This window comes from Heloderma suspectum, chromosome 6 (assembly GCF_057233095.1).
Source record: "Heloderma suspectum isolate Gila_16-S chromosome 6, 16-S_ref, whole genome shotgun sequence".
NCBI classification, from domain to species: Eukaryota; Metazoa; Chordata; class Lepidosauria; order Squamata; family Helodermatidae; genus Heloderma; species Heloderma suspectum.
The window spans coordinates 99219372-99243785 of NC_139463.1; the positions used below are offsets into that span (position 1 = coordinate 99219372).

General features: G+C 44.3%; 1 protein-coding gene across 1 annotated transcript; it reads right to left on the bottom strand.

Annotated features, from left to right (window-relative positions):
* Positions 1 to 10189: 10189 nt before the first annotated feature.
* LAIR1 (leukocyte associated immunoglobulin like receptor 1) lies at positions 10190 to 23149 on the bottom strand. Its single transcript, XM_084805550.1, has 6 exons — positions 22868 to 23149; positions 22707 to 22742; positions 17351 to 17653; positions 14901 to 15026; positions 14235 to 14272; positions 10190 to 11369 (listed from the first exon to the last, which is right to left on the bottom strand). Exons 1-6 carry the CDS (start codon positions 22893 to 22895, stop codon positions 11211 to 11213), a joined length of 690 nt encoding a protein of 229 aa, XP_084661676.1. The 5' UTR covers positions 22896 to 23149; the 3' UTR covers positions 10190 to 11210.
* Positions 23150 to 24414: the final 1265 nt, after the last annotated feature.

Genomic DNA, 24414 nt, shown 5'->3' on the forward strand with positions numbered 1-24414 from the left:
ATCATATATCCCCGTTGTGTTCCACTTCTGTTTCCTCCGTGAAAAGAGTTAAAGCAGCAAGAAGAGGCACGAGATCAATGAAAGATAATGGAAGACTCCGATAGGAGGAGAAGTGAGGGGAGGAAGTGCACGTAAAGTGAGTCAGTGGTGATCCTGCATTTAAAAGAGAAGCAGAAAACCCTGTTTTAAATGCAGGATTTTAGGCTGCTGTAGAAATGCCCATAATCCTTTACCTATGTATTGGGATATTCAACAACTCATGGGAAATCTTTGTTCTAATAACTTGCCCTATAAGCCAAGCTGACGTCTTACAAGTTGGTTCGATGTAGAATGCAGAGCAGCAAGACGGGATCTTCGCCTATTGAGCAGGCAAGCTAACTCCTGTAATACTGTTCCAGTGATGAAATTATAGATTGAGAAGTGTCTTTTCTACAGGAAACTGCTGAAACTTAAACAAGCCTCCTTTTATGCAAAAAATGTGGTTAGAAACTGAATGTGCTGCAGCTTGCAAAGACTCTAAGAAGTTCTGGTAGCTGGTAGCTCATGAGCTTAAGGAAACCAAATATGGCTCAGATGTACATATTTTACCAAAGATGTGGGGGGTCTCATTTTAATAAAATATTTAATTTTGATTTTGATTTAGGTCCAATGACAAGAACCTTTTGCATATTCAACTTCCAGACATTAAAAATACACCTGTTTGGCCATCAGTAACTACCTCTAAGGTAAAGAGCTTAAAATGGCGCTTGAGCAGACAGAAAGCCCCTGGGGAAGACATGCTTCCCCCCTGAGATGTTTTTGGACAATGCAGATTAGTGGGCTCCTGTACTAGCAAAACTCTTCACATATGTTAAGTCCCCTGGCAGATGACCTAGTGGCTGGGAACAAAGCATCGTGGCCCCAGTTTTTAAGAAAGGGGACAAATCTCTTCAAGCTAATTATCACCCAATTAGTGTATTGGATGTTGCCTTAAACTGTACACACATTACCTACTGGACAAAGCGGAAACCTGGGCAGATAATAATAATATCATTGGGGATAAACAGGCAGGCTTCTGATATGGGATGTCAACTACAGATCAGTGTTTTGCTCTTAACCCCTTGAGAAACAACTATATGCTGCTTCTGTTGATCTTACTTCAGCTTTTGACAGGATAAATGGGGAGATCCTTTGGAGCAAACTATGGAGATTTGGGATGAATAGATGCCTGCTGATTTTAATCAAGAACTTGCACTAAGCTGCAAGTCAGAGAAGGGAAGGAGGGTCAGTTGATAGAAGAAATGGACTCAACCAAAGGGGTAAGGCAAGGTTGTTTACTAGCTTCCTTTCTTTTTAACATATATGTGAATGACATCATCGATCAACTAGCCAACAAACTTTATTTTCCAGAAGCTGTTGGCTCACAGAAACTGAATATACTGATATATTCAGTATACAAAGGAAGATCAATTATCATAATGAACAATGGAGATAAATGAGTTTGGCCTTTTTTTAAAAAAATCCTAGAAAGTTTTGGGCTTTAGTGTCTAAGATGGAAGGGAGGTCAGTCCCAGTTTTTGATGGCTGTATTTCCATGCCCAAATGGGAAAGTCATTTTAGGGAGGTGTTTAATGATCTGACCACTCAAGTAATGGGTTCAAAAGTTGCCTTTGACTCTAACTGGGCCCCTCATTGGGATTGTTTTACACCGTTGCCACCTTCAGCTCCCCCAGGGTCCAGTCCGTCACCTCCAGAATATCATCCATCCATCTTGCCCTTGGTCAACCCCTCTTTCTTTGGCCTTCCACTTTCCTTAGCATCAGCATCTTCTCCAGGGTATCCTGTCTTCTCATGATGTGGCCAAAGTACTTCAGTTTTGCCTTTAATATCATTCCCTCAAGTGAGCAGTCTGGCTTTATTTCCTCGAGTATGGACTGGTTTGATCTTCTGGCAGTCCAAGGCACTCTCAGAGTTTTCCTCCAACACCATAGTTCAAAAGCATCTGTCTTCCTTCGCTCAGCCTTCCTTATGGTCCAGCTCTCGCAGCCATAGGTTACTACGGGAATACCATTGCTTTAACTATGCGGACCTTTGTTGCCAGTGTGATGTCTCTGCTCTTAACTATTTTATCAGGATTTGTCATTGCTCTCCTCCCAAGAAGTAAACATCTTCTGATTTCCTGGCTGCAGTCAGTGTCTGCAGCAATCTTTGTGCCTAGAAAGACAAAGTCTGTCACTGCCTCCATGTTTTCTCCCTCTATTTGCTATAATACTTTGTTCAAAAGCATCTATCTTCCTTCGCTCAGCCTTCCTTATGGGCCAGCTCTCGCAGCCATAGGTTACTATGGGGAATACCATTGCTTGAACTATGCGGACCTTTGTTGTCAGTGTGATGTCTCTGCTCTTCACTATTTTATCAAGATTTGTCATTGCTCTCCTCCCAAGAAGTAAACGTCTTCTGATTTCCTGGCTGCACTCAGCGTCTGCAGTAATCTTTGCGTCTAGAAATACAAAGTCTGTCACTGCCTCCATGTTTTCTCCCTCTGTTTGCCAGTTAACAATCAAGCTGGTTGCCATAATCTTGGTTTTTTTGAGGTTTAACTGCAACCCAGTGTTTGCACTTTCTTCTTTCACCTTCGTCATAAGGTTCCTCAGCTCCTCCTCGCTTTAAGCCATCAAAGTGGTATCATCTGCATATCTGAGATTGTTAATGTTTCTTCCAGCGATTTTAACTCCAGCCTTGGCTTCATCAAGCCCAGCATGTCGCATGATGTGTTCTGCGTACAGGTTGAATAGGTAGGGTGAGAGTATACAACCCTGCCGTACTCCTTTCCCAGTCTTAAACCAGTCCGTTTTTCCGTGGTCTGTTCTTACCGTTGCTACTTGGTTGTTATACTAGGGATGTTAGAGAATTTTGCCACGAATCTCAGGGAGGCCGAATGCCAGCACATTCGGCCCCCCGAAATCGGTGGTGAAACGGTCTGCCCCCCCGCGCCCCCCCCGGGACGGGACTTACCTTGGGCGAATCTCCCTGGCGGCGGCAGCTCCGGCGGCGGTTCAGCGGCAGTTCGGCAGTGGCGGCTACGAGGGCCGGTCTTCCGACCGGCTGCCGCCGCTGCCATTTCCAAGTTAAAAAAACAAAAAAACAAAACGTGATAGGCTACGTAAAGATTTATGTAGCCTATCACGGCTAGATTTTAAAAAAATACCGTGATAGGCTACGTAAATGTTTACGTAGCCTATCACGGCTGACTGCAGAGACGCAAACGGCGGTGGCTACGGACGCTACCATTTGCAGACCCGGCCGGCCAGGATTCGCAGCGGGAGGGACGGGGCACCTCCCCCCCGGGCAGAATTTTTTGGGGGAGGGGCGGGGCGCCTCCCCCCTGGCCAGAATTTTGGGGGGAGGGACGGGATGCCTCCCCCCCCAGCCAGAATTTTGGGGGAGGGACGGAGCGCCTCCCCCCCACCGCGAATCAAATTTCGTAAAAGGTAAGTGACTTTCGTACATCCCTATGTTATACAGATTCCTCAGGAGGCAGACAAGATGACTTGGTATCCCCATACCACCAAGAACTTGCCACAATTTGTTATGATCCACACAGTCAAAGGCTTTAGAATAATCAATAAAACAGAAATAGATGTTTTTCTGAAACTCCCTGGCTTTCTCCATTATCCAGTGGATATTGGCAATTTGGTCTCTAGTTCCTCTGCCTTTTCTAAACCCAGCTTGTACATCTGGCAATTCTCGTTCCATGGATTGCTGGAGTCTACCTTGCAAGATCTTGAGCATTACCTTACTGGCATGTGAAACATAGTTGGAACATTCTTTAGTGTTTCCCTTTTTTTGGTATGTGGATATAAGTTGATTTTTTCCAATCTGTTGGCCATTCTTGTGTTTTCCAAATTTGCTGGCATATGGCATGCATCACCTTGACAGCATCAATGAATAGCTTTCTACTAATTACAAGAAAACGAAGATAATGGTGTTTGGTTAAATCAAGGCATGTTTACCATTGGAAAATGAATGGGAACAGTTTAGAACAAGTCCCTTCTTTTAAGTATCTTGGGGTGGGGTCACATTCCAGCAATCAGGGTCTTGATCCCTCCAGATACAAACCAATGCTGTTCTGGCTGATAAGATTTTTAATGGGCTGATATGCTTCCATTGTACTAAAGGAGGTAAACTTGTGCATTTGGCGCATGAACTTTATAGGGTAAGAGTCCTGCCACAAATACTATATGAGGCCCTGTTGTGGGCAGTGGCTAAATTAGAGCCAATTGAAAAAGCCCCAAATAAATTTCTATGCAGGCTCCTTTCTGTCCCAGTTTCTACCATATTGGTAACAGTCCATGCCAAATTGGGACTGATGTCAATAAAAGTTGAAGCCCTTAAATTAGCCTTGGGTTTTTTTGCAGATGATATGGTCCTTTTATCCCAGATCCAGATTAGTATGAGATTGCTGAAAGTGTTTGGGGAAGTATGCACTAAAGAACAGCTAAGTGTGAATTATGCAAAAACCAAAGTTATGGTGCTTGGCAACCATGTAGTTAAACATAAATGGGTCCTAGATGGTGATCCCTTGGAACAATCTAATAGATTTAACTACCTGGGAATTTGCTTTGCTCACAGTGGCCTGTGGAACAGCCACTGGCAGGCTACAAAACCCAAGGCCCAGTGCTCAATGCAGTCAGTTCTAAAATTTGCTAGAGTAAACGGTGGGAGTCCTGTGAAGCTGGCTTTAAGAGTTTTTGCTAGTAAAGTTATTCCTCAGAAGACATACAGGGCAGAAATTTGAGGTGTTCTGGAGCCAAATCTGTTCAAATCAGTACAGAATAGATTTATCTGCACGCTACTGGGTCTTCCGCCAAGAACACTAGTGGCATATTTGCAGGCAGAAGCTGGTGTAATGCCAATACTGTATTTTATTTTGAGGGCTTTTTCTTACATTATTTCCTAAAACTAAAGAACACCACAAATGAACTGGTTAAATTCTGTATATTACAGCAGTTACACATACCCTTTCAAAATAACTGGTTAACAAACAGCAAATTACTACTGTGGAAATATGGACTTGGTTTAGAGACCCCTTTTGCTGCCGGAATTTACCCTAGCAACGCAATATTTTAGCGCAGCTTCAAAACTTGTTTGTAGTAAAGGATATGGATGCTGTAAACTCATCTAGATTTTCTAATACCCTCCCCAGTTTAAAACAGTGTGATGGAGAAGAGAAAGACTTGCCTGAATTAAAACCAGCTTCTCTTCACAAGGCATATACAGCTTTGCACTGTCAGACAATGAAATCAAACTTTTTGGAACGGAGATTCAAGAAAATTCTCAGAGAGCAGCACCTATGTATTTGTGGCAGCCAACAGGTAGAGGACGCTATACATTATATGTTATATTGTAAATTGTATGATGGACCCAGGTGGAAATATTTGCAGAATCTTGTAGCAAAGACCCCTACACTCAGTGATATGGATAAAATTAAACACCTATTGTCCATCCCAGGCAGGTTTATAATGTTCAGTATGGCACATTTGCAGTGATGGCTGCCCAGCTTAGACAAGCTTATTTGGCCTACCTCAAGATTTAAGATTTTGCATGTTTTATTCTCTGTATATGATAGGCTCTATTTTGTGTATGTTTTATTCTCAGAAGAGTGTACGTACGTCTGGCTGCAACTTGTATTTGGTTGCCTTACTACTAATAAAGAAAGATTAGCATCCACTTTATTGGATGCATGAAGTGTAATCCTCAGATGATATTGATGGAGATGGGAATAACAAGCTAAATGGTGTATAATTCAGAAAATGCTCAAAGTTTAATCTCCACTGCTTTCTACTTCAAATGCTTACTAGGATCAGTACTAAAAATTAAGCAATTAATTTTATTTATTTGGTTTATACCCTGCTTTTCTACAAGAAAATGGTGCTCAAAGTGGCTTGCAATCATAGGAACTAAAACATTTTAAAAATAAAATGTGATTAAAGCAATAATAAATCAAATATATTAAAAACACAGTTAAAAACAACAATTACAGAATAAAAACAGCACCCAACCCTACAGACAAGCTGATATGCTAAAGGCCTGCTTAGAATGTCTTTGCCTAAAGCATATGTGTTTCAAAAATAAAAGTAAAGGTAAAACAAACCAACAAAAATTCCTTAGGGCACAATCCTATGCATATTTAGGGCATTTCTTGTTGTTGTTGTTGTTCAGTCGTTCAGTCGTGTCCGACTCTTCGTGACCCCATGGACCATAGCACGCCAGGCCTTCCTGTCCTGCGCTCTCTCCCGGAGCGTGCTCAAGTTCATATTCATTGCATCCGTGATGCTATCTAGCCATCTCATCCTCTGCCGTCCCCTTCTCCTTTTGCCTTCAGTCTTTCCCAGCATCAGGGTCTTTTCCAGGGAGTTTTCTCTTCGCATTAGGTGGCCAAAATATTGGAGCTTCAGCTTCATTATCTGTCCTTCCAATGAGCACTCAGGGTTGATTTCCTTTAGGATGGACTGATTTGACCTCCTTGCAGTCCAGGGCACTCGTAAGAGTCTTCTCCAGCACCACAGTTCGAAAGCATCAATTCTTTGGCGCTCAGCCTTCCTTATAGTCCAGCTCTCTGAGCCATACATTACTACTGAGAAAACCATAGCTTTGATTAGACGGACCTTTGTCGGCAAGGTGATGTCTCTGCTTCTTACTATGCTGTCTAGGTTTGCCATAGCTTTCCTCCCAAGGAGCAAGCGTCTTTTAATTTCATGGCTACAGTCACCGTCTGTGGTGATCTTGGAGCCCAAGAAAGTAAAATCTGTCACTGCTTCCATTTCTTCCCCTTCTATATGCCAGGAAGTGATAGGGCCAGATGACATGATCTTAGTTTTTTTAATGTTGAGTTTCAAACCAGCTTTTGCACTCTCCTCTTTCACCCTCAACAAGAGGCTCTTGAGATCCTCTTCGCTTTCTGCCATTAGGGTGGTATCGTCTGCATATCGGAGGTTGTTGATAATTCTCCTGGCAATCTTAATTCCGACCTCTGATTCATCCAACCCGGCATTTCTCATGATGTACTCTGCATATAAGTTAAATAAGCAGGGTGACAATATGCAGCCTTGTCGTACTCCTTTCCCAATTTTGAACCAATCGGTTGTTCCATGTCTGGTTCTTACTGTTGCTTCTTGACCCTCGTACAGGTTTCTCAGGAGACAGGTAAGGTGGTCTGGTACTCCCATCACTTTAAGAATTTGCCACAGTTTGTTGTGATCCACACAATCAAAGGCTTTAGCGTAGTCAATGAAGCAGAAATAGACGTTTTTCTGGAATTCTCTTGCTTTCTCCATGATGCAGCGAATGTTGGCGATTTGATCTCTAGTTCCTCTGCCTCTTCGAAACCCAGCTTGTACTTCCGGTAGTTCTCGGTTCGCATACTGCTGAAGCCTAGCTTGTAGGATTTTGAGCATCACCTTGCTGGCATGTGAAATGAGCGCAATTGTGCAGTAGTTTGAACACTCTTTGGCGTTGCCCTTCTTTGGAATTGGAATGTAAACTGACCTTTTCCAGTCTTGTGGCCACTGTTGAGTGTTCCAGATTTGTTGGCATATTGAATGCAGCACTTTAACAGCATCATCTTTTAGGATTTTAAATAGCTCAGCTGGAATACTGTCATGTCCGCTAGCTTTGTTGTTACTAATGCTTCCTAAGGCCCACTTGACTTCACTCTCTAGGATGTCCGGCTCAAGTTCAGTGACCGCACTATCATGGCTATCAGGGACATTCAGATCTTTCCTGTATAGTTCTTCTGTGTATTCTTGCCACCTCTTCTTAATCTCATCTGCTTCTGTTAGGTCCCTGCCTTCTTTGTCCTTTATCATGCCCGTCTTTGCACAAAACGTTCCCTTGAGATCCCCGATTTTCTTGAAGAGATCTCTAGTCTTTCCCATTCTGTTGTTTTCCTCGATTTCTTTGCATTGTTCATTGAAGAAGGCCTTCTTGTCTCTCCTTGCTATTCTCTGGAACTCTGCATTCAGTTGGGTATATCTTCCCCTTTCTCCCTTGCTTTTCGCTTCCCTTCTTTCGTGAGCTACTTGTAAAGCCTCATCAGACAGCCACTTGGCTTTCTTGCATTTCTTTTTCTTTGGGACGGATTTCGTTGCTGCCTCCTGAACAATGTTACGGACCTCCGTCCATAGTTCCTCAGGCACTCTGTCTATCAGGTCTAATCCCTGAAATCTATTCCTCACCTCCACTGTATATTCATCAGGGATATGATTTAGGTCATACCTGAACGGTTTAGTGGTTTTCCCGACGTTCTTCAATTTAAGCCGAAATTTTGCAAGAAGCAGCTCATGATCTGAGCCACAGTCAGCTCCAGGTCTTGTTTTGACTGACTGTATGGAGCTTCTCCATCTTTGGCTGCAAAGGACATAATCAATCTGATTTCGATATTGGCCATCTGGTGACGTCCATGTGTAGAGTCGCCTCTTGTGCTGTTGGAAAAGAGTGTTTGCTATGATCAGCGTGTTCTCCTGGCAAAACTCTATTAGCTTTTGTCCTGCTTCATTTTGTACACCAAGGCCATGCCTGCCTGTTATCCCGGTGATTTCTTGACTTCCTACTTTAGCATTCCAATCCCCTATGATGAAGAGGACATCTTTTTTTGGTGTTAGTTCTAGAAGGTGTTGTAGGTCTTCATAGAACCGATCAACCTCAGCTTCTTCGGCCTCAGTGGTTGGGGCATAGACTTGAATTACTGTGATGTTGAATGGTTTGCCTTGGATTCGTACTGAGATCATTCTATCATTTTTAAGATTGTACCCCAGTACTGCTTTTCCCACCCTTTAGTTGACTATGAGTGCTACTCCATTTCTTCTAAGGGATTCTTTCCCACAATAGTAGATATGATGGTCACCCTGCACGGCATAGCTTATGGCTTCACTGAGTTACGCAAGCCCCTTCGCCACAACAAGGCAGTGATCCATGAAGGGGAGGGCATTTCTACACCAGCCTAAAATCCTGCATTTAAAACAGGGCTTTCTGCTTCCATTTTAAATGCAAGGTCACCACTGACTGCCTTTACATGCACTCCCCCATGCCCCCATCTCAGTCTTCCATGATCTTTCAGTGCTCTTGCCCCTCTTCTTGCCACTTTAACTCTTTTCACTGAGGAAACTGAAGCAGAACACAATGGGGTAATTTGATAGCTCATTATCTGTGATCTATTTAAAAATAGAAGGGCATTTAGTGCAGGAGACACCTTGAATGTAGGGATGGACGAAAGGGATTTACCTTGTCCCGCAGCTTGCTTCGCGGTGGGGGGTAGGCGCTTCGGTTCTCCCCTCGAAGTTCAGGCAAGGGGGGGAGGCGCCCTGCCTCGCCCGGCTGAAATTCAGGCTGGGGGGGGAAGGCACCACCATCCCTCGCCGGCGAAATTCAGGCCGGGGAGGAGCGCCCCGTCTCCCCGGCCGCGAAAAAAAAAGTAACACACACACACACAGACCCGTGATAGGCTACATAACGATTTGCGTAGCCTATCATGGCTAGATTTCCAAAGTCAGCTGTGATAGGCTACGTAAATCGTCACGTAGCCTATCATGGGTGACTTTGGGGGGGAAAAAAAGCACGTATGCAAATGGCGGCGCCCCATGGGCGCCGCCATTTGCATTCCTTATTTTGGCACGTCTAGTCTACGTAAAGATTTACGTAGAATACGGCGAAAATAAGGGCAACGCAAATAGCGTTCCCTTATTTTCGCCATAGTCTACGTAAATCTTTACGCAGACTACCCCTGTCCAAATAAGGAATGCAAATGGCGGCGCCCATGGGCGCCGCCATTTGCATACGCGCTTTTTTCCCCCCCCCAAAGTCACCCGTGATAGGCTACGTGACGATTTACGTAGCCTATCACAGCTGACTTTGGAAATCTAGCCGTGATAGGCTACGTAAATCGTCACGTAGCCTATCACGGGTGTGTGTGTGTGTGTGTTTTTTACTGTACTTTTTTATTTTGTAATGGCGGCGGCAGCAGCCGGTCGGGAGACCGGCTGCCACCCCCGCCGAAACTCCGCCGAAACTCTGCCAGGACCCGCCGCCGAGAGGGACATTCGCCGAAGGTAAGTCCCATCCCGGGGGGGGGGGGCGGGGGGCCGGCAGAGAATTTCCCCAACACTTTCGGGGGGCCGAATGCGTCGGCACTCGGCCTCCCGAAGATTCGTGGAGAAATTCTCCGCCATACCTACTTGAATGATCACGGCGTCATGTAAAGAGCCTGCAAACATCCGTGAAGGAGCAGTCTCATCACAGGATAAAAGCTCCGCGTGATGAAGCCCTTACACAGAAAAAAGTCCTACAACTCCCAGCATTCCCCAGCCAGCCATGCATAGGATTGCACCCTTAAGTTATGGGATGCAATGACCGCTATATATCCTTCAGCTTTATGTCATCAGAGTGCAGGGATATGATTTCTTTAGCCTTATTTATTTATTTAGACTTTTTTTATTATTATTACTATGATGATTATTATTATTACATTATTTAGACATTTATTATTATTAATTACAATTAGCCAAAGCTCTCTGGGTTTATGAAAGTTAAAAGCATTAAAAATACAATTTATGCCCTGCCTGCCTCTTTATGATAAAATCAAGTCAAAGGTTTTACAAAGGGAAACTTAAATCAGGACAAAATTAGCCCTATCAGCAACACTCCTGTCAACTGCATATTTGTAAGCAGGAATGGATTCAGGAGCACTCACAAGCTACAAACCTGTCACTTGCTTCATGGGGAGTGCGCAAGTCCATCCGAAATAGGTTGGACACCTCTTCCAAGACCATCAGTATTCAGTACCACCAACTAACAGTACCCCACCTTGTCTGGATTAAGTAGTTTCAGTTTGTTCAACTGTTCCTAACTACTGATTTAGAAATTCCACAGCCTTCCCAGGACCAGACAATGGAAATGAGAGATAGAGCAGGATATCACCAGCATACTGATTATCCACCCAAATCCCAAGGCGATTTCAATTGTCATTATCTGGGCACTTGGACAGATTTTGCCCTTTGTTGTCTCCATTTGCCAACCTGATTGCCCTGATGTTTCTTTTCTGCGATGTTAAATAACCATGTTTGTGTAGAGAAATGAGCAGAGCCTGCTTGCACGAACCAGCTTTATGTTGCATGCTATGGAACTCAGGGGTATGCAAAAATCCCAGGGGTACCCTCATCCCTAAGAGGCCCTGCCTATTGGCCCTCCCTGGTTCTATCTTCAGCCAATGACGCATAGACACACGATTCAGGGACTCTGTCAGGACTGGCTGTCCATTTGGTCTTCAGTGACTGGTGGTTCAGAACAGCATAGGAGACTTCATCAAGGTCTGCTCCAGCTTCGGGTTCCACTGGCTACAGAGGACAAAGAGAGAGTGAGATTTAGGTGCCGCCCTCCTACCACTTCTGGTGCACTTACAACACATAAGGATGTTCATCTGGAATACCGGAATGATTCCTAATGGCAGCTCCAGAACAGGGCAGAATGACAGCTGAATTGCCTGCTGGCAATCTGGCCCTGTAGCCCTCCACACACACACACACACACCCCAACACACTTTTGAAGTCGTCTGCTACTAAGAAGAGTTGCCAAGCAGAACTGTACACATAGGACCATACCATAACTGTGCTAACCCTAAGGGGATACAGGGAGCTCTAGCTATTGGGCAGTATAGAAATGAAATGAATGAAATAAAAAATAAATTACAGCTGTGCACAAATGGCCTCTCAAAATTCTCCAGCCTATTTGTGGGCAGAGAAATTGGGGGGATAATTTCAGTGAATTTTTTCCTAGAGAAGGAGAAATTCTCCAGCAGTTTCTCATAGGGATGTCAGAGAATTCCGCCACAGATCTCGGTGAGGCCGAATGCCAGTGCATTTGGCCCCCCAAACTCCGTGGCGGAACGGCCTGCCCCCCCCACCCCCCGCGGATCCCCCTCGGGACGAGACTTACCTGGGGCGGATGTTCCAGATGGCGGCGGCTCTGGCGGCAGCTCCGGCGGCGGCTTCAGTGGAGGCGGCAGCAGCGGCGGCTGGTCTTCTGACCGGCTGCTGCTGCCGCTGCCATTTGCAGTCTGTTCCCCCCCCCATTTGTGATAGGCTACATAAAGACTTACGTAGCCTATCACGTCTGGGTTATAAAAACAAAAACAACACACATACGCAAATGGCAGCGGCTACGGCCGCCGCCATTTGCGTTCCCTATTTTTGGTTGTCTTAGTCTACGTAAATATTTATGTAGACTAAGACGGCGAAAATAAGGGGGAACGCAAATAGCGTAGCAGACGCTATTTGCGTTCCCCCTTATTTTCGCCATCTTAGTCTGTGTAAATATTTATGTAGACTAAGACGGCCAAAAATAAGGAACGGAAATGGCGGCGGCTGTAGCCGCCGCCATTTGCGTACATGTTTTTTTGTTTGTTTTTTTAAACCCAGACGTGATAGGCTACATAAGTCTTTACGTAGCCTATCACGGCTGAATACAGGGATGCAAACGGCGGCGGCTATGGCCACTGCCATTTGCGTCCCTGCTAGCCAGCGGCCGGATGTCCGGCTGCTGGCGGAGCCAGCCGGCAGCTCCGCAGAATCCCCACAGAGCGAAACCGGCCAGCCAGGATTCCGGGGGGAGGGACGGAGCACCTCCCCCCCCAGCGGAACTCGGCGGAGCCAGGTAAGTGGGGTTTCGTACACCCCTAGTTTCTCACATACAGGGCTGACTATTGGCAAAGGTTGTAGCACAGGTTCTTTTTTTCCCCCAAGGGTTTTTGGTTTACTGCATTGTTTCTGCAAGTGGCAACAGCATCAATTGTGTTGAGGCTTCCACTTTTCTGAGGCTGAATTTTGAATTTCTTTTAGTTTTTGTCGCTTACCTAATTACTGCAAGGTGGCTGAGGGTGCTGTGTGTTTTTTCTCTTTCTATTACATATCTTTCCATAGCTCTGCAGCCTCCCAGGCCACCTGCACTTCCTGAACTGGAAAAGCCCTATGGGAGGAATTACCTCATGATGTCTTCCTCATGATGGCTTTAATTGAAGTGTGGGAAGCTGAGGAGACTACAGGCTGCCACAGAGATTATTATACAATGAAAGACAGGACAATCATGCACATTGAATGGCCATCTCATAAGTAAAGTAAGGACAAGAACCCAAACCCAACCCATGAAAATTTCTCCGAAATTCTTTCTCCTTTGAATTTCTTTTTGAACGCAATTTCTTTTCTAGCAAATTTAATGAGAATGGGTGAAAAAAATGTGGGAGAAATTTTCGGCACAGCACTAAAATAAATAAGGTGCCAACCAAGTCCTCTGGTACTAAACTGAACTGTTTCCCACTTAGATTACCAGTACTAGGCTCATTAGGGTTTTCACCATAGGAGTGCAGAGGGAGAGCAATTCATAGAGCAGAATGGCCTACAGCAACTTTCAATTTTATCCTAGAAATATGTGATCCTAACCTTTTTCTTATTTATGTTGATTCATTTTCAAATTTTACATCCTGCCTTTCTTAAAAAAACTCTACTCAAGGCAGCAATCACAGTCCACATTTCTAAAACAATAAGCTAAAACATGAGCAACAGATGAAAAAAGGTTCTACCCTTAAAGGCAGCCTACAAATATAATTTAAATAAAAATAACTTTAAAACATTATAGAAACCAACAAACAAAATGCAGAACAGCAGCAGACATAAAACAAATTCAAGAAGCCATACGTGAAGAAGCCAGGTATGGGCCAGGTGAACATCTAGCAGGCTATTCCACTGTTTTGGTGCCACCCCCCTTTTGCCCATTTGCCATGCCTCAGGTGGCAGGGGGACATGGCCTAGGACCTCTGTAGATCATCTCAGGTTGGGTAGATTTATATGGATGGAGACAGTTCTTAAGATACTCTGTCCCCAGGTCATTTAGGTTTTAAAAGGTCAGAACCTGCACTTTGCATTGAGCTCAAAACTGGTAATCAGTGCAGAAGATACAGTACTGGAGTTATATGCTCTGATCTCCAGTAGTTTGGACCAACTGAAATGTCCAATACCCTACATAGAGTGCACTATGGGGATCCATCCTGAAAGTGTCCAGTGTATGAATGACTGTGACACTGTTTTTCTAGCTTTATGGCCATCCCCAGTAAGATGGATGCTTTGAGGGTGAAACAGTGGCATGTCTATTTATAGGCTCAAGGATCTGAGGTCATGAGTAGGGCATTTGTTTATAGGAAAATCTCTTACCGTATCCATTGGTTTCTTTCTTTTGTTGGTAGTGGAGCCTGTAGATCAGAGAGACCCCATGAGTTTCTTTATAAAGCCTTTTTAAAATTAGAATTGCTGCTTCCTCCCTATATAGTCTAACTCCTAAGACTTTTGTCTTGATGGAGGAGGCCTCTTGCATTGTCTCTGTGGGGCTGCGTATTACTTTGCACTAGAAACATTCTGCATCAAGGTAAACAAAATTATTCACTCCATTTCTAAAATCTACATAAATTGAGCCAATTTGCATGCCCATGTCCATTTTTTTTAAAGTTCTGCTACTTCTAGGCATGCGGAGAGACACTATGCAGGGCAATGAAACAGCACTCCTTGAGCTCAAAGTCTCCCATCACCTTTTGAAATTTCACTACACAAATACTTGCTCCAACACTTTCAAGCTTATTTTCACAACCAACATGACAATGTGCTTGCTTGTTTGCTTGTTGTTGTTGTTTTAAAAGGAAGGCTCTTTTCTCTGATATGAGACCCTGGTGACATGGGTCCACGTTTCACATGATTGCTCTTCGAAGCAGACACCTCTCACATGAGACTTGGGCTGGTACAGTCCCCTGATGAAGGCTGTACCATCTCAGTATGCAGATTTGAATATCAGCCATTATAAAACAATGCACCCAGAAGCCCACTTACTCTTTGTCCTTTTCCTGTACAATAAGAAGGCAAGCAATAGGAGAAGGAGAAGGCCTGCAGCACAGCTTGTCCAAAAGATTGTCATGGAGTTTGGGTCTGTCATGGGCTCTTTTTGTTTTGGAACACCTGCAGAATTGTAGATGCTTAGAGTTAGAGTGCTACTAATCCCTTCTCTTGCTACCCACATCCAGTGCGCAAAGGCACCAAGAATGGTCCTTCCATCAATCCAGGCATCCATTCATCTACCCTTGGGATAACCTTCTCCCATCCCCCTCCTCATCCATCCATCCATCCATCCATCCTGACTTTATTGCACAAAACCTTCTCCTATCCTTCCCCCCTCCCCCCATATGTAGGAGTTGTGTGCGGTGTGATCCCATGCCACTGGGGAGTGTGTGTGAATGAAGCAACTGTATCAGCAAGGCCAATCAGATGGGTCTTTCACTTTCCTGCTTGATTGGTGCCTGAGGGGAGGACAGCAATCAGCTGACATCCACTATTGGAAGCTGCTCTTTGACCTTCTGGGGGGAAGCCATACTGGTATTATGCTTATACTTACCAGTCCTGTTCATTGGGTCTTTCTATACCAACCTGCCCCAATTTGGTGTCCTCCAGATGTTTTGGACAACTCCCAGGGGTCCTGACTATTGTCCATGCTGGCTATTGGGGGCTGAAGTCCAAAACATCTGGTGGGCACCAGGTAGGGGAAGGCTGTTTTATACTGTGTCGTACCTCACTTAAATACAGAATTCCCTTGTTGTTTCTGTTTTACTTGAAACCGTTTTGCGGTTTCAGTGCTTGTGGGACATACCGCCGCCTTTTTTGGTACAAAATCACAACAAATTAATTTTGTTGTTCTGACTGGCAAGAGCTTGTCAAGGTCTCAGGGAGGAATGTTTCCCAGTCTTGCTAACCAAGATCCTGATCTGTCAGTAGCAAATGACCAGTTTAAGAAAACCGTTTAAGAAAGATGTGTTCACTCAATCTGAGATATCAGAAATAAAAGCATTGGAGGTTGCCCCCATGTATTTCATATGGCCAAATGTATTTTAGAGTATGGAAGCTATTTATTATTCTATCACATAATTTTATTTATTTATTTATTTATTTATTTATTTAATCGTGTTTATATCCCGCCTTTTTTCCTCCAAGGAACCCATAATCCTCCTCCTCCTCTCCATTTTAGCCTCACAACAACAACCCTGTGAGGTAGGCTGGGCTGAGAGTCTGTGACTGGCCCAAAGTCACCCATTGAGCTTCCATGGCTGAGTGGGGACTAGAACCCGGATCTCCCAACTCCCAGTCCAACACTCTAGTCACTACACCACTTGCTGCATTGTCTAAATTAGGCTTCCCCAACGTGCGTCCCTCCATGTGTTTTGCCCAAAATGTCCAGCAGCCCCAGCCAGCATGACAATGATTCTAAATCAGCCTTCCCCAATCTGGTGCCCTCCAGATGTGTTGGACTACAACCTCCACCTTTCGTGTTGTTCAGGACAAGTGGTCTCAACTGCATTTTTCCTCTCTTCTAAATGGAACATTTGCTAGCCAGTAGCTTGAGAAAAATAATGGAACATCTCGTCTCCTTTGCATTCGTGGCTGCAGTACATGGAAACTATTGTTACTTTTGCAGTGCATGTGGTTGACTGTTAGGATGACTGACTCTTATTTGCCTTTTGGTTCTATTGTAGCCATACCACGTTCACCTATGGTGTAAACCAATAAGGAGGACTATTCTGTTCTATAGCATAGTAGCACTCACACCTCCTAAAGCAGGGCTTCAGATCTCACAGACAGAGCCCACCCTGCATATAGCTGTATGCATACGGATTCTGTTTAGGCATTTACATTAACATGCCAGGGTGAAGCGGCTCCTTCATGCACCCTCATTCTACACCGGGAATGAAAAGAGCTCTAAAAGGTGTGTGTCTGTGTGTGGGAGCAGGGCCAGTGTCAAAGGCTGGCATGGTTGGGCATCTGCCAAGGGCCCACACCCCAACAGAGGCCTCCTGAGAAGAGCACCCTGGAGTTGCTCCTCATCTTCAGCAGTGCAACCTGCTTTTTCCCCTGCCTCTCTCATCCTGGCCTAGAGTGTAGTGGTGGTGAGAAGGAGGAGCAGCAGATGCTGCTGCCTGCTTGCTCATTGGCTCTCTGCCTGTCAAGCAAGCAAGTGGTACCAATGAGGAGAAAGAGGAGAAGGAGCAAGGGCAGCGGGTGACAATGTGGTGAGAAGGTGGACTCACTGAGGGAGGGGCCCACAGAGGGTGTCTTGCCCATGGGCCTTCAGAAACCTGGAACAGGCACTGTGTGGGAGACAGCGCTTCTTTTAAATAAAATGCATATTTCTGTCAATGCAGCTTTTCCATGTGATTTACAGATGTGGAAAAGGCAAACCTCCATTTAAGTGTCAATTGTGAAAACATTATACAAGGACTGACCCGGGCCCTCACCTGTTATATTGATGTTTGCTTTGTCACTGTAATGTGACCATCGTGGACCATGATCTGATTCGAAGCTAAATATACACCGGTAGGTCCCCTGATCAGATAGTTGGGCATCAGCAATGGAAAAGACAACCTCTTCATTCTCTGCCACCTTGATGAGCACTTCATGCACTGATCCGGATTCTTCTTTGCACAGATGGAATTTCATTTTTTGGTAGCCTTCACTCTTACAGAGGATGGTGAAATTTCCCCCCAGTGCAACCGCATCACTGGAGCTCATAGAGATGGAAGGCTTGGGATAGTCTTGTCCTGGATGATTAAAAAAGATCAAGAATGAGGTTTGGACTTCCGGTTGGGACCAATGTCGCTCTGGTAGCTTCCCACAGGGCTCCATGGGAGCTTTCTCAAACAGCTTTTTAAAAGGTTGAAAAACCTTTTCATCTCCCCCCTGGAATGGAAAGCGGGGGCAAGGCAAGCTCTGGACAACATCTTGGAGAAAGGTAACTCCCAAGCGATAGTGGGGGGGGGGGGCTGGAAGCCAGGATTATCTTCCCAGAGCTTTACTAATGCAAAAAGCTGTACTGAGACTCCTATTTCATAGGAGAAAACAGGGCTGATGTGTCCCACATAATATATGCTTTAAGAAATATCAACAACCTTTGAGGGATGATTTTAACAATATTTGAGAACATCTGAGGACCTGTAAGATCTGCTTGAGAGAAACATGTCTGTGCTGAGGAGAAGAAAGGAGTTCGCATCTACTCCTCCCAAATCTTCTGTGTCAAAAATGTCAAGAAAAGAAGATATAGGTGAACTATTTACGCTGGTAAAGACCTTATCTTCGCAATTTACAGAGCAAGTCAAGAGGTTGGATTTAATCCAAAATTCCATCACCGCCCTGCAAAGAGCTGTATTTATTTATTTATTTATTGCATTTATACCCCACCTTTTTTCCTCTTGCAAGGAACCCAAGCGATAGTGGGGGGGTTCCTTGCTTACATTATCCTCCTCCTCTCCGTTTTATCCTCACAACAACAACCCTGTGAGGTGGGTTGGGCTGAGAGTCTGTGACTGGCCCAAAGTCACCCAGTGAGCTTCCATGGCCGAGTGGGGACTAGAACCTGGATCTCCCAGCTCCTAGTCCAACACTCTTGCCACTACACCACACTGATTAATGCATCACAGCAAAAAATGGAGTCGAAAATTAATGAGCTTGAAGACCGTGTGGCTGGAAACGAAACTACGACACAAATTTATTTGAAAAACACCTCTGATAGAATCTCTCAAGGCTTTCACAAAGAGATCTAATGTACCTATTTTGGGGATTAAAAATTTGCCTAATGATGTAAAATTGCTTGTTTTTGTGGATAAACTTTTGCATGAAATTCTCCCTAATCCATCTGATTATTTACTTGATATTGAGCAGGCATTTCATGTTCCAAATGCTAAAGGGACTGATTACACCATTATAGCTCAATTTGCAAAAGTCTCCACAAAGTATTTTATCCTGCGTTCTGCTAGAGAGGCACGAAACCTTTTCTGGAAAGAAGATAAAGTTATGCTATTCCCAGACTACATTAAAGAGGTGGCGAATAAAGGAAGGCAATTTATCAAAGCAAAGAACTTGGCAAAACAAATGAATTTACAATACTACTTAAAATATCCTGCTACTCTCTGTATTGTGTCTGAAGGTCAGATGAAGAAGTTTCAAAATCATGAAATGGTGGAGGCTTGGCTGAATGTAAAAAAGTTTGAGAACTTTGTTACAACCTCATGAATTGGAATCTTTAAACGAGCTTTGTTAATTGTTTCCATTTAGTCTATTTGATCCAGGCTAACACAGAAGATAAATGATTATACATATATTTGCTTACTTTCTTTCATTTCTTACTTTTTCTTGTTTATTCTGGCTTTTATTTTAAAATAGATAATATATCTAGCATAAAATATACTATTGAATGTTGAAGGTTTATATTAAGTTTTATTGTTATAAATTTATTGTAATATTATATATATATATATATGTATATGTATATGTATTATTATTACTAATAATACTAGGCTTTTGGGAATGAATTCTAAACCTCTTTTTTAATATAAGATTGATGATATGATATAGAAATGTAAGGTTGTACTAAATTGTAAGATTGTTAAGGTTATAGATATAGTTTTTAAAATAGAATGATACTGGAGACCAGGGGGTGTTGGGAGCTTAAATTCAATTCGTTAGGGAGGAGGGAGAGGGAGGGGGGAGCAAGGGGGGAGGAGTTTTCATCCTTTTTCTTCACTTCCTTTCCTCCTCCCTTTTCCCTTTCTTTTTCTCTATCTTTTTTCTTCTCTTTTTGTTATTGTGGTGTCCTCATCAGAATATTGTATTGCTGGGAAATTGAAGCATGGATGAGGTTGTTGGTAATTTTGGTACTGTTTATTTCATTCATATAAAACAAATAAAAATATATTTAAAAAAAGAAAAGAATGAGGTTTGGAAGGTGGAGCATCTGTAGTGGTCTAACTCAGCACAATAGGAGGCATTTGTATGCTCCGAAGCAATGGACAAGACCAGATTGGTATTGTAATGAAATTTGTGGCAGGGGTTTAGTCTGCTTGATCACTCAAGCGTCCCCCAGCTCTCTGAGTCTGGGGTGAAAAGGGATTGCCAAAATGGGTCACACTGGTGGGGGCAAGTTTGGCATGGCAGATTCCCTCCTGTTATGGAGATTAGCTAAGTGGTGGCTGTCCTCAGAGATGGCCTTAGATTATTCTAGAAGGGGGCTTACTTTTTCCCCCTCCTCCCTAAGGAATATGTTAATTCAGAGGTTTGTGAGAATAACAAAAGCAACCTAAATCTGTAGTAATAGCCTGTGCTGGGACTGGAGCTGGAAGGAAGGGTCTAGCGTGGCCAGCTGTCCTACTTTACAGAAGATGGTCCTCTGTTTTGGCAGAAGACAATCGCCTTCTTGAAGGTGTCCTCCATTTGATGGGCTGTCCAGTCCAAGTCTGTTTTAAAGTCAATGACCCATAAGACAGGGAGAGTTGGGGGCCTTGACATTGCCCATTGACAGCACCTGGACAGCAGGCTGAGGAGGCACCCAGGTTGCCTAGGCAGTCCTCTCTGCAATGATGAGATGTTTTGTATTTCTGTTTAAATAACAGTTAGTATTTCTAAATTTGCACCTATACATATAACTTTGCATACGCAAGTGTTATGTAAATCAGTGTCCCCTTCTTTCCTCTTTTTGGCTGATGTCTAATGGGACATCCTAAGGGAGGAAGAGAGATGACTTTGCTGTCTGCAGGAAATCCTTTGGAGCTACTGGTTCCCTAAGAAATCTGTTGGGGAACAGGGATCTCTTGGAATGTTGATATGTAATTCAGAGGGCTTGTGCTGATTCATGTATTGATCTAGTCCAAATGGATTAGCAAATTCAGCATGACTAGTATGGCAAGTGTGACAAAGCCTTAGGTTTGGCAACTGGCAAGGAAAAAAAATGGTATAGATTGTGATGTGTGTTTACAGTAGCTTTGAGATATCTACATCTGACTGTATCTATATCTGTACCACTTTAGTTGGTGAAGTTTTTCACGGCATGGAGCCACATATGATCACATGCTAATTGCTGTAGATTATCTGCAGTTAAAGATATGGCTCCAGAGGCCCGTTGAAATGTTGGCAATCCTTTTAAACAAGGAACCATACATGAAACACCTCTTGCTACTTGTGACCTAGGGGCTGTCTTCACGAGTGATTTAGTGCAAAGTTAGAGCAGTTTGGGTGCCTTCGCGACAGATGACGTCGTCACCAGTCCCCTGCCAACCAGCTGTTTCCCTCTTGAAAAGCCACATTTTCTGAAACTCCTTTTACTCCAACTTTTTCAGTGGAAGCGGCTCCCTGGTGGTTTTGTCACAGTGTGCCATGCCCCCCCCCCACATTAAATCTTGGGCATGCCTCTGTAACCTGCCAGTGATATGGTCAAGGGGGTGGGACCCCCGTTCCCTCTTGTTTCCCCAATGGAAGTAGTTTTTCCCATTGAGACAATCCCCGGGAGCTCAGCAGCAACCCCTCACATTACAGTAGTGGGGACACTCAATCACTTTAGGTAGCCTGCTTTTAATCTTTAACATATCTCCCCCACCCCCGGTTTCTGTGAACGTTTACTCAGAAGAAATACATAAATCTCGCTCCCCTGCAGTGAAAGGTTAAAGGTTAACTTTAGTAACTTGTCCTAAAGCGCTCTTCGCTTCTCTGATGCTCTCTTAAATTGCTATTGAGATGCTGTGCTTCTCTGGTGTTCTGTAATTTCAAGTCGTTTCTCTGTTGTTATGTAAAGTCCCTTCTCCACTTTATTGCTTTATTGCAATAATGATCTTTCAGCTTATGGGAACTTCTCATTGCAAGCAGGAAGAAGGAGAAAGGGAGAAACTGGGGGTTGGAGGGTGTGTGTGGAAGCAATAGGCTAAAATGCACACATGGGGAAAAATGGGGTGAGAGCAAAAACTTCACAGCAGATTGCTGGGATGTGGCAAAATTGGGGTGGGGGGAGCTCTCAGGAGCCTTCAGATGCAGCACTGGAGAACTGGGGATTTGGGTTGCTTCAGGGAAATCTGCACACACTGGGAAAATTAGTTACTATCTACTCATAATATAGTAGCGAGGGGGACCCTGGATGGTGTGGGGGGGGACAAGCCTCTCTCACTGGTTGAGCAGCCCCTGCCAGTTTGATGACATTCAGTTCTACTCCCCCCACCCAGAAGTATGTTCCTTTCAAGCACTGAAAACCAGATTTTAAAGGTAGGGTTGTTGTTCAGTCGTTAAGTCGTGTCTGACCGTTCGTGACCCCATGGACCATAGCATGCCAGGCCTTCCTGTCCTCCCCTCTCTCCCGGAGTGTGCTCAAGTTCATAAAGGTAGGGTACACTCAGCTTATCTCACTCTGTGTGTCCCTGATGGTCCAAAGCCAGTTCCATGAAAATCTGGGTAATGCTCCAACATGCTTCTCATTCCATTGTTGTGAAGACACCCCCCCCCCCTCATTTGGCCATACCAGTCACTAGGAGAAAGAGGAGCTTGGGGGAAGAATCTTAAGAAAAATAATGCCAGAAATTAGAGCTTGATTTCATTCCAAGGTTACTCCAGATCTTACACCAAGGAAACCAGGTTTCATATAGCTTGGACAGAAGCAAAGGAGGATGGGGGGTCCTACTCTTTTCATAGTTTGTTAGAACAGGAAAATTTTGGCAGGTGCCAGTTGCCATGCAGGGGTAACAGATGCCAATGTGGTTGGAAGAGATCACGGCACTTAGCTCCCATTCTGCCTCTGCCACCAGTCCCAGTCTTAATATTCGTTTGTCCACTGAAACTCACCTCTAGTCATCCACTCCTGTCCAGTCACCAACCATCCTGGAAAGGAGATGAATCCATTAGTGGAAAAGAATCTGAACAACAAGAAGAAATACTGGGCCTCTGGTCTTTCCAGCTTGCCATTGTATACCCTCCTGTGCCGCTGCCCTTGCAGTAATACCAACCAAGAAAGATGTTGAAGGAAAACCCCATGGTGGAGGTCTGCTTATTTCTGTAGCCAACAGGGCTCTGTTTCCTCCTAGCTCTGCTGTTCCTCCTGAATTTACTTCTCAGTTGTGGGCTGCCACTTCTGAAATACAACACTGCTCTGTCCCACGGTGTAAGATTTCTCTGTGATCTAACAACGCGGTTGACTGCGGTCAACAACCTTGTACCATATCCTTTTCAGGCTGCAGCCACAAAAACCCAAAGAAGCAGACAACTCTTGAAATGCTAATTTATAATGCAATGTCACTCTCTGTGTGTGCATGTGTGTGTAAGAGTCAGTTCATACGTCATTCCTTAAAAATAAGCAGAAAGAAGAGTTCCTCTTTCAGTAAAATTCAGCACATCAACTCAGTGGGAAACTAGACTATCGTGATCATTCATGGCATGGAAGACAACACACAATACTTTCTGGAACTCCAGACTAGAGGTTAGTCCCATGAATAAGCTCTAGCTGATTCTAGTATCAGTGCAGAACCAGCTCTTATATTAGGTAGGGAGAGGCAGCCCATCTTAGGTGACAGGTTTGGGGTTGTCAGTAAACAGCACCAAATTGTCAATTATTCATTTTCTTATTCTATTGTTTAGTTTTAAATTGTTATATTTTACCATCATGGGGGCTAGAATTTGGATTTTCTACCCCAGTCACCAAAATGGCTCAGGCCATGTTTGCATCAGTGCCTGAAATCTCCCAAAGTCTTCATGCTTCGGGGTGAAAACCTTGTCATGGAAGGCTCAAAGGACATACCAGTTAGAAGTTAGACAAGAACTTGATAGTCAGGGCATTTCTACACCAGCCTAAAATCCTGCATTATAATGGGGCTTTCTGCTTCTGTTTTAAATGCAGGATCACCACTGACTGCCTTTATTCGTGCTCCCTTCCCCCCTCCCCTTCTCCAGGTAGCTTAACTTCTGCTGTACTGTTTTCCCACAGCCCCAATCCTGCGCACTTACTTGGGAGTCAGCTGCATTGAACTCAATGGGACTTACATTTGAGTAGACATAACATCACCTGTAAGTCTGCAACCCTCGAGTAAGCCCCATTGAACTTAATAGGGTGCTCTGAAACAACAGAGGACGTTGCTTCTGAGCTTGGTGGGGTGGGGGATCAGATGTGTCTCCCTTAGTTGCAAGGAGGCATTTTACCCTCTTCTTCCTCCGACTGAGAAATGCAGAGGCAGGGGACTCAATCTGCAGGCGTTCTTGCCCCCACGCCTGTCAAATCTGCTCGGGTCTCCTTCCGTGCAACCCCGCTCCCATCCTCAATGCCTTCCTCATCCTGACTGTGCCCCCAACAACCGAAAACAAATGCCCACAGCAGACAAACAGAGCGGTTTCTTCTGCTATGGGGGAATTTCACGTGGAGGTCATGCTGCCCCTGGTGCATGGGCTGGAAAAAATACCCAATTTTTTCTGTTTGAGGAAAACACAGGATAGGTGGGAGGAAATAGTGGAATAATGACTGGACAACGGTGACGTCAAGTAATGGACCCGCACAATTCAGTGA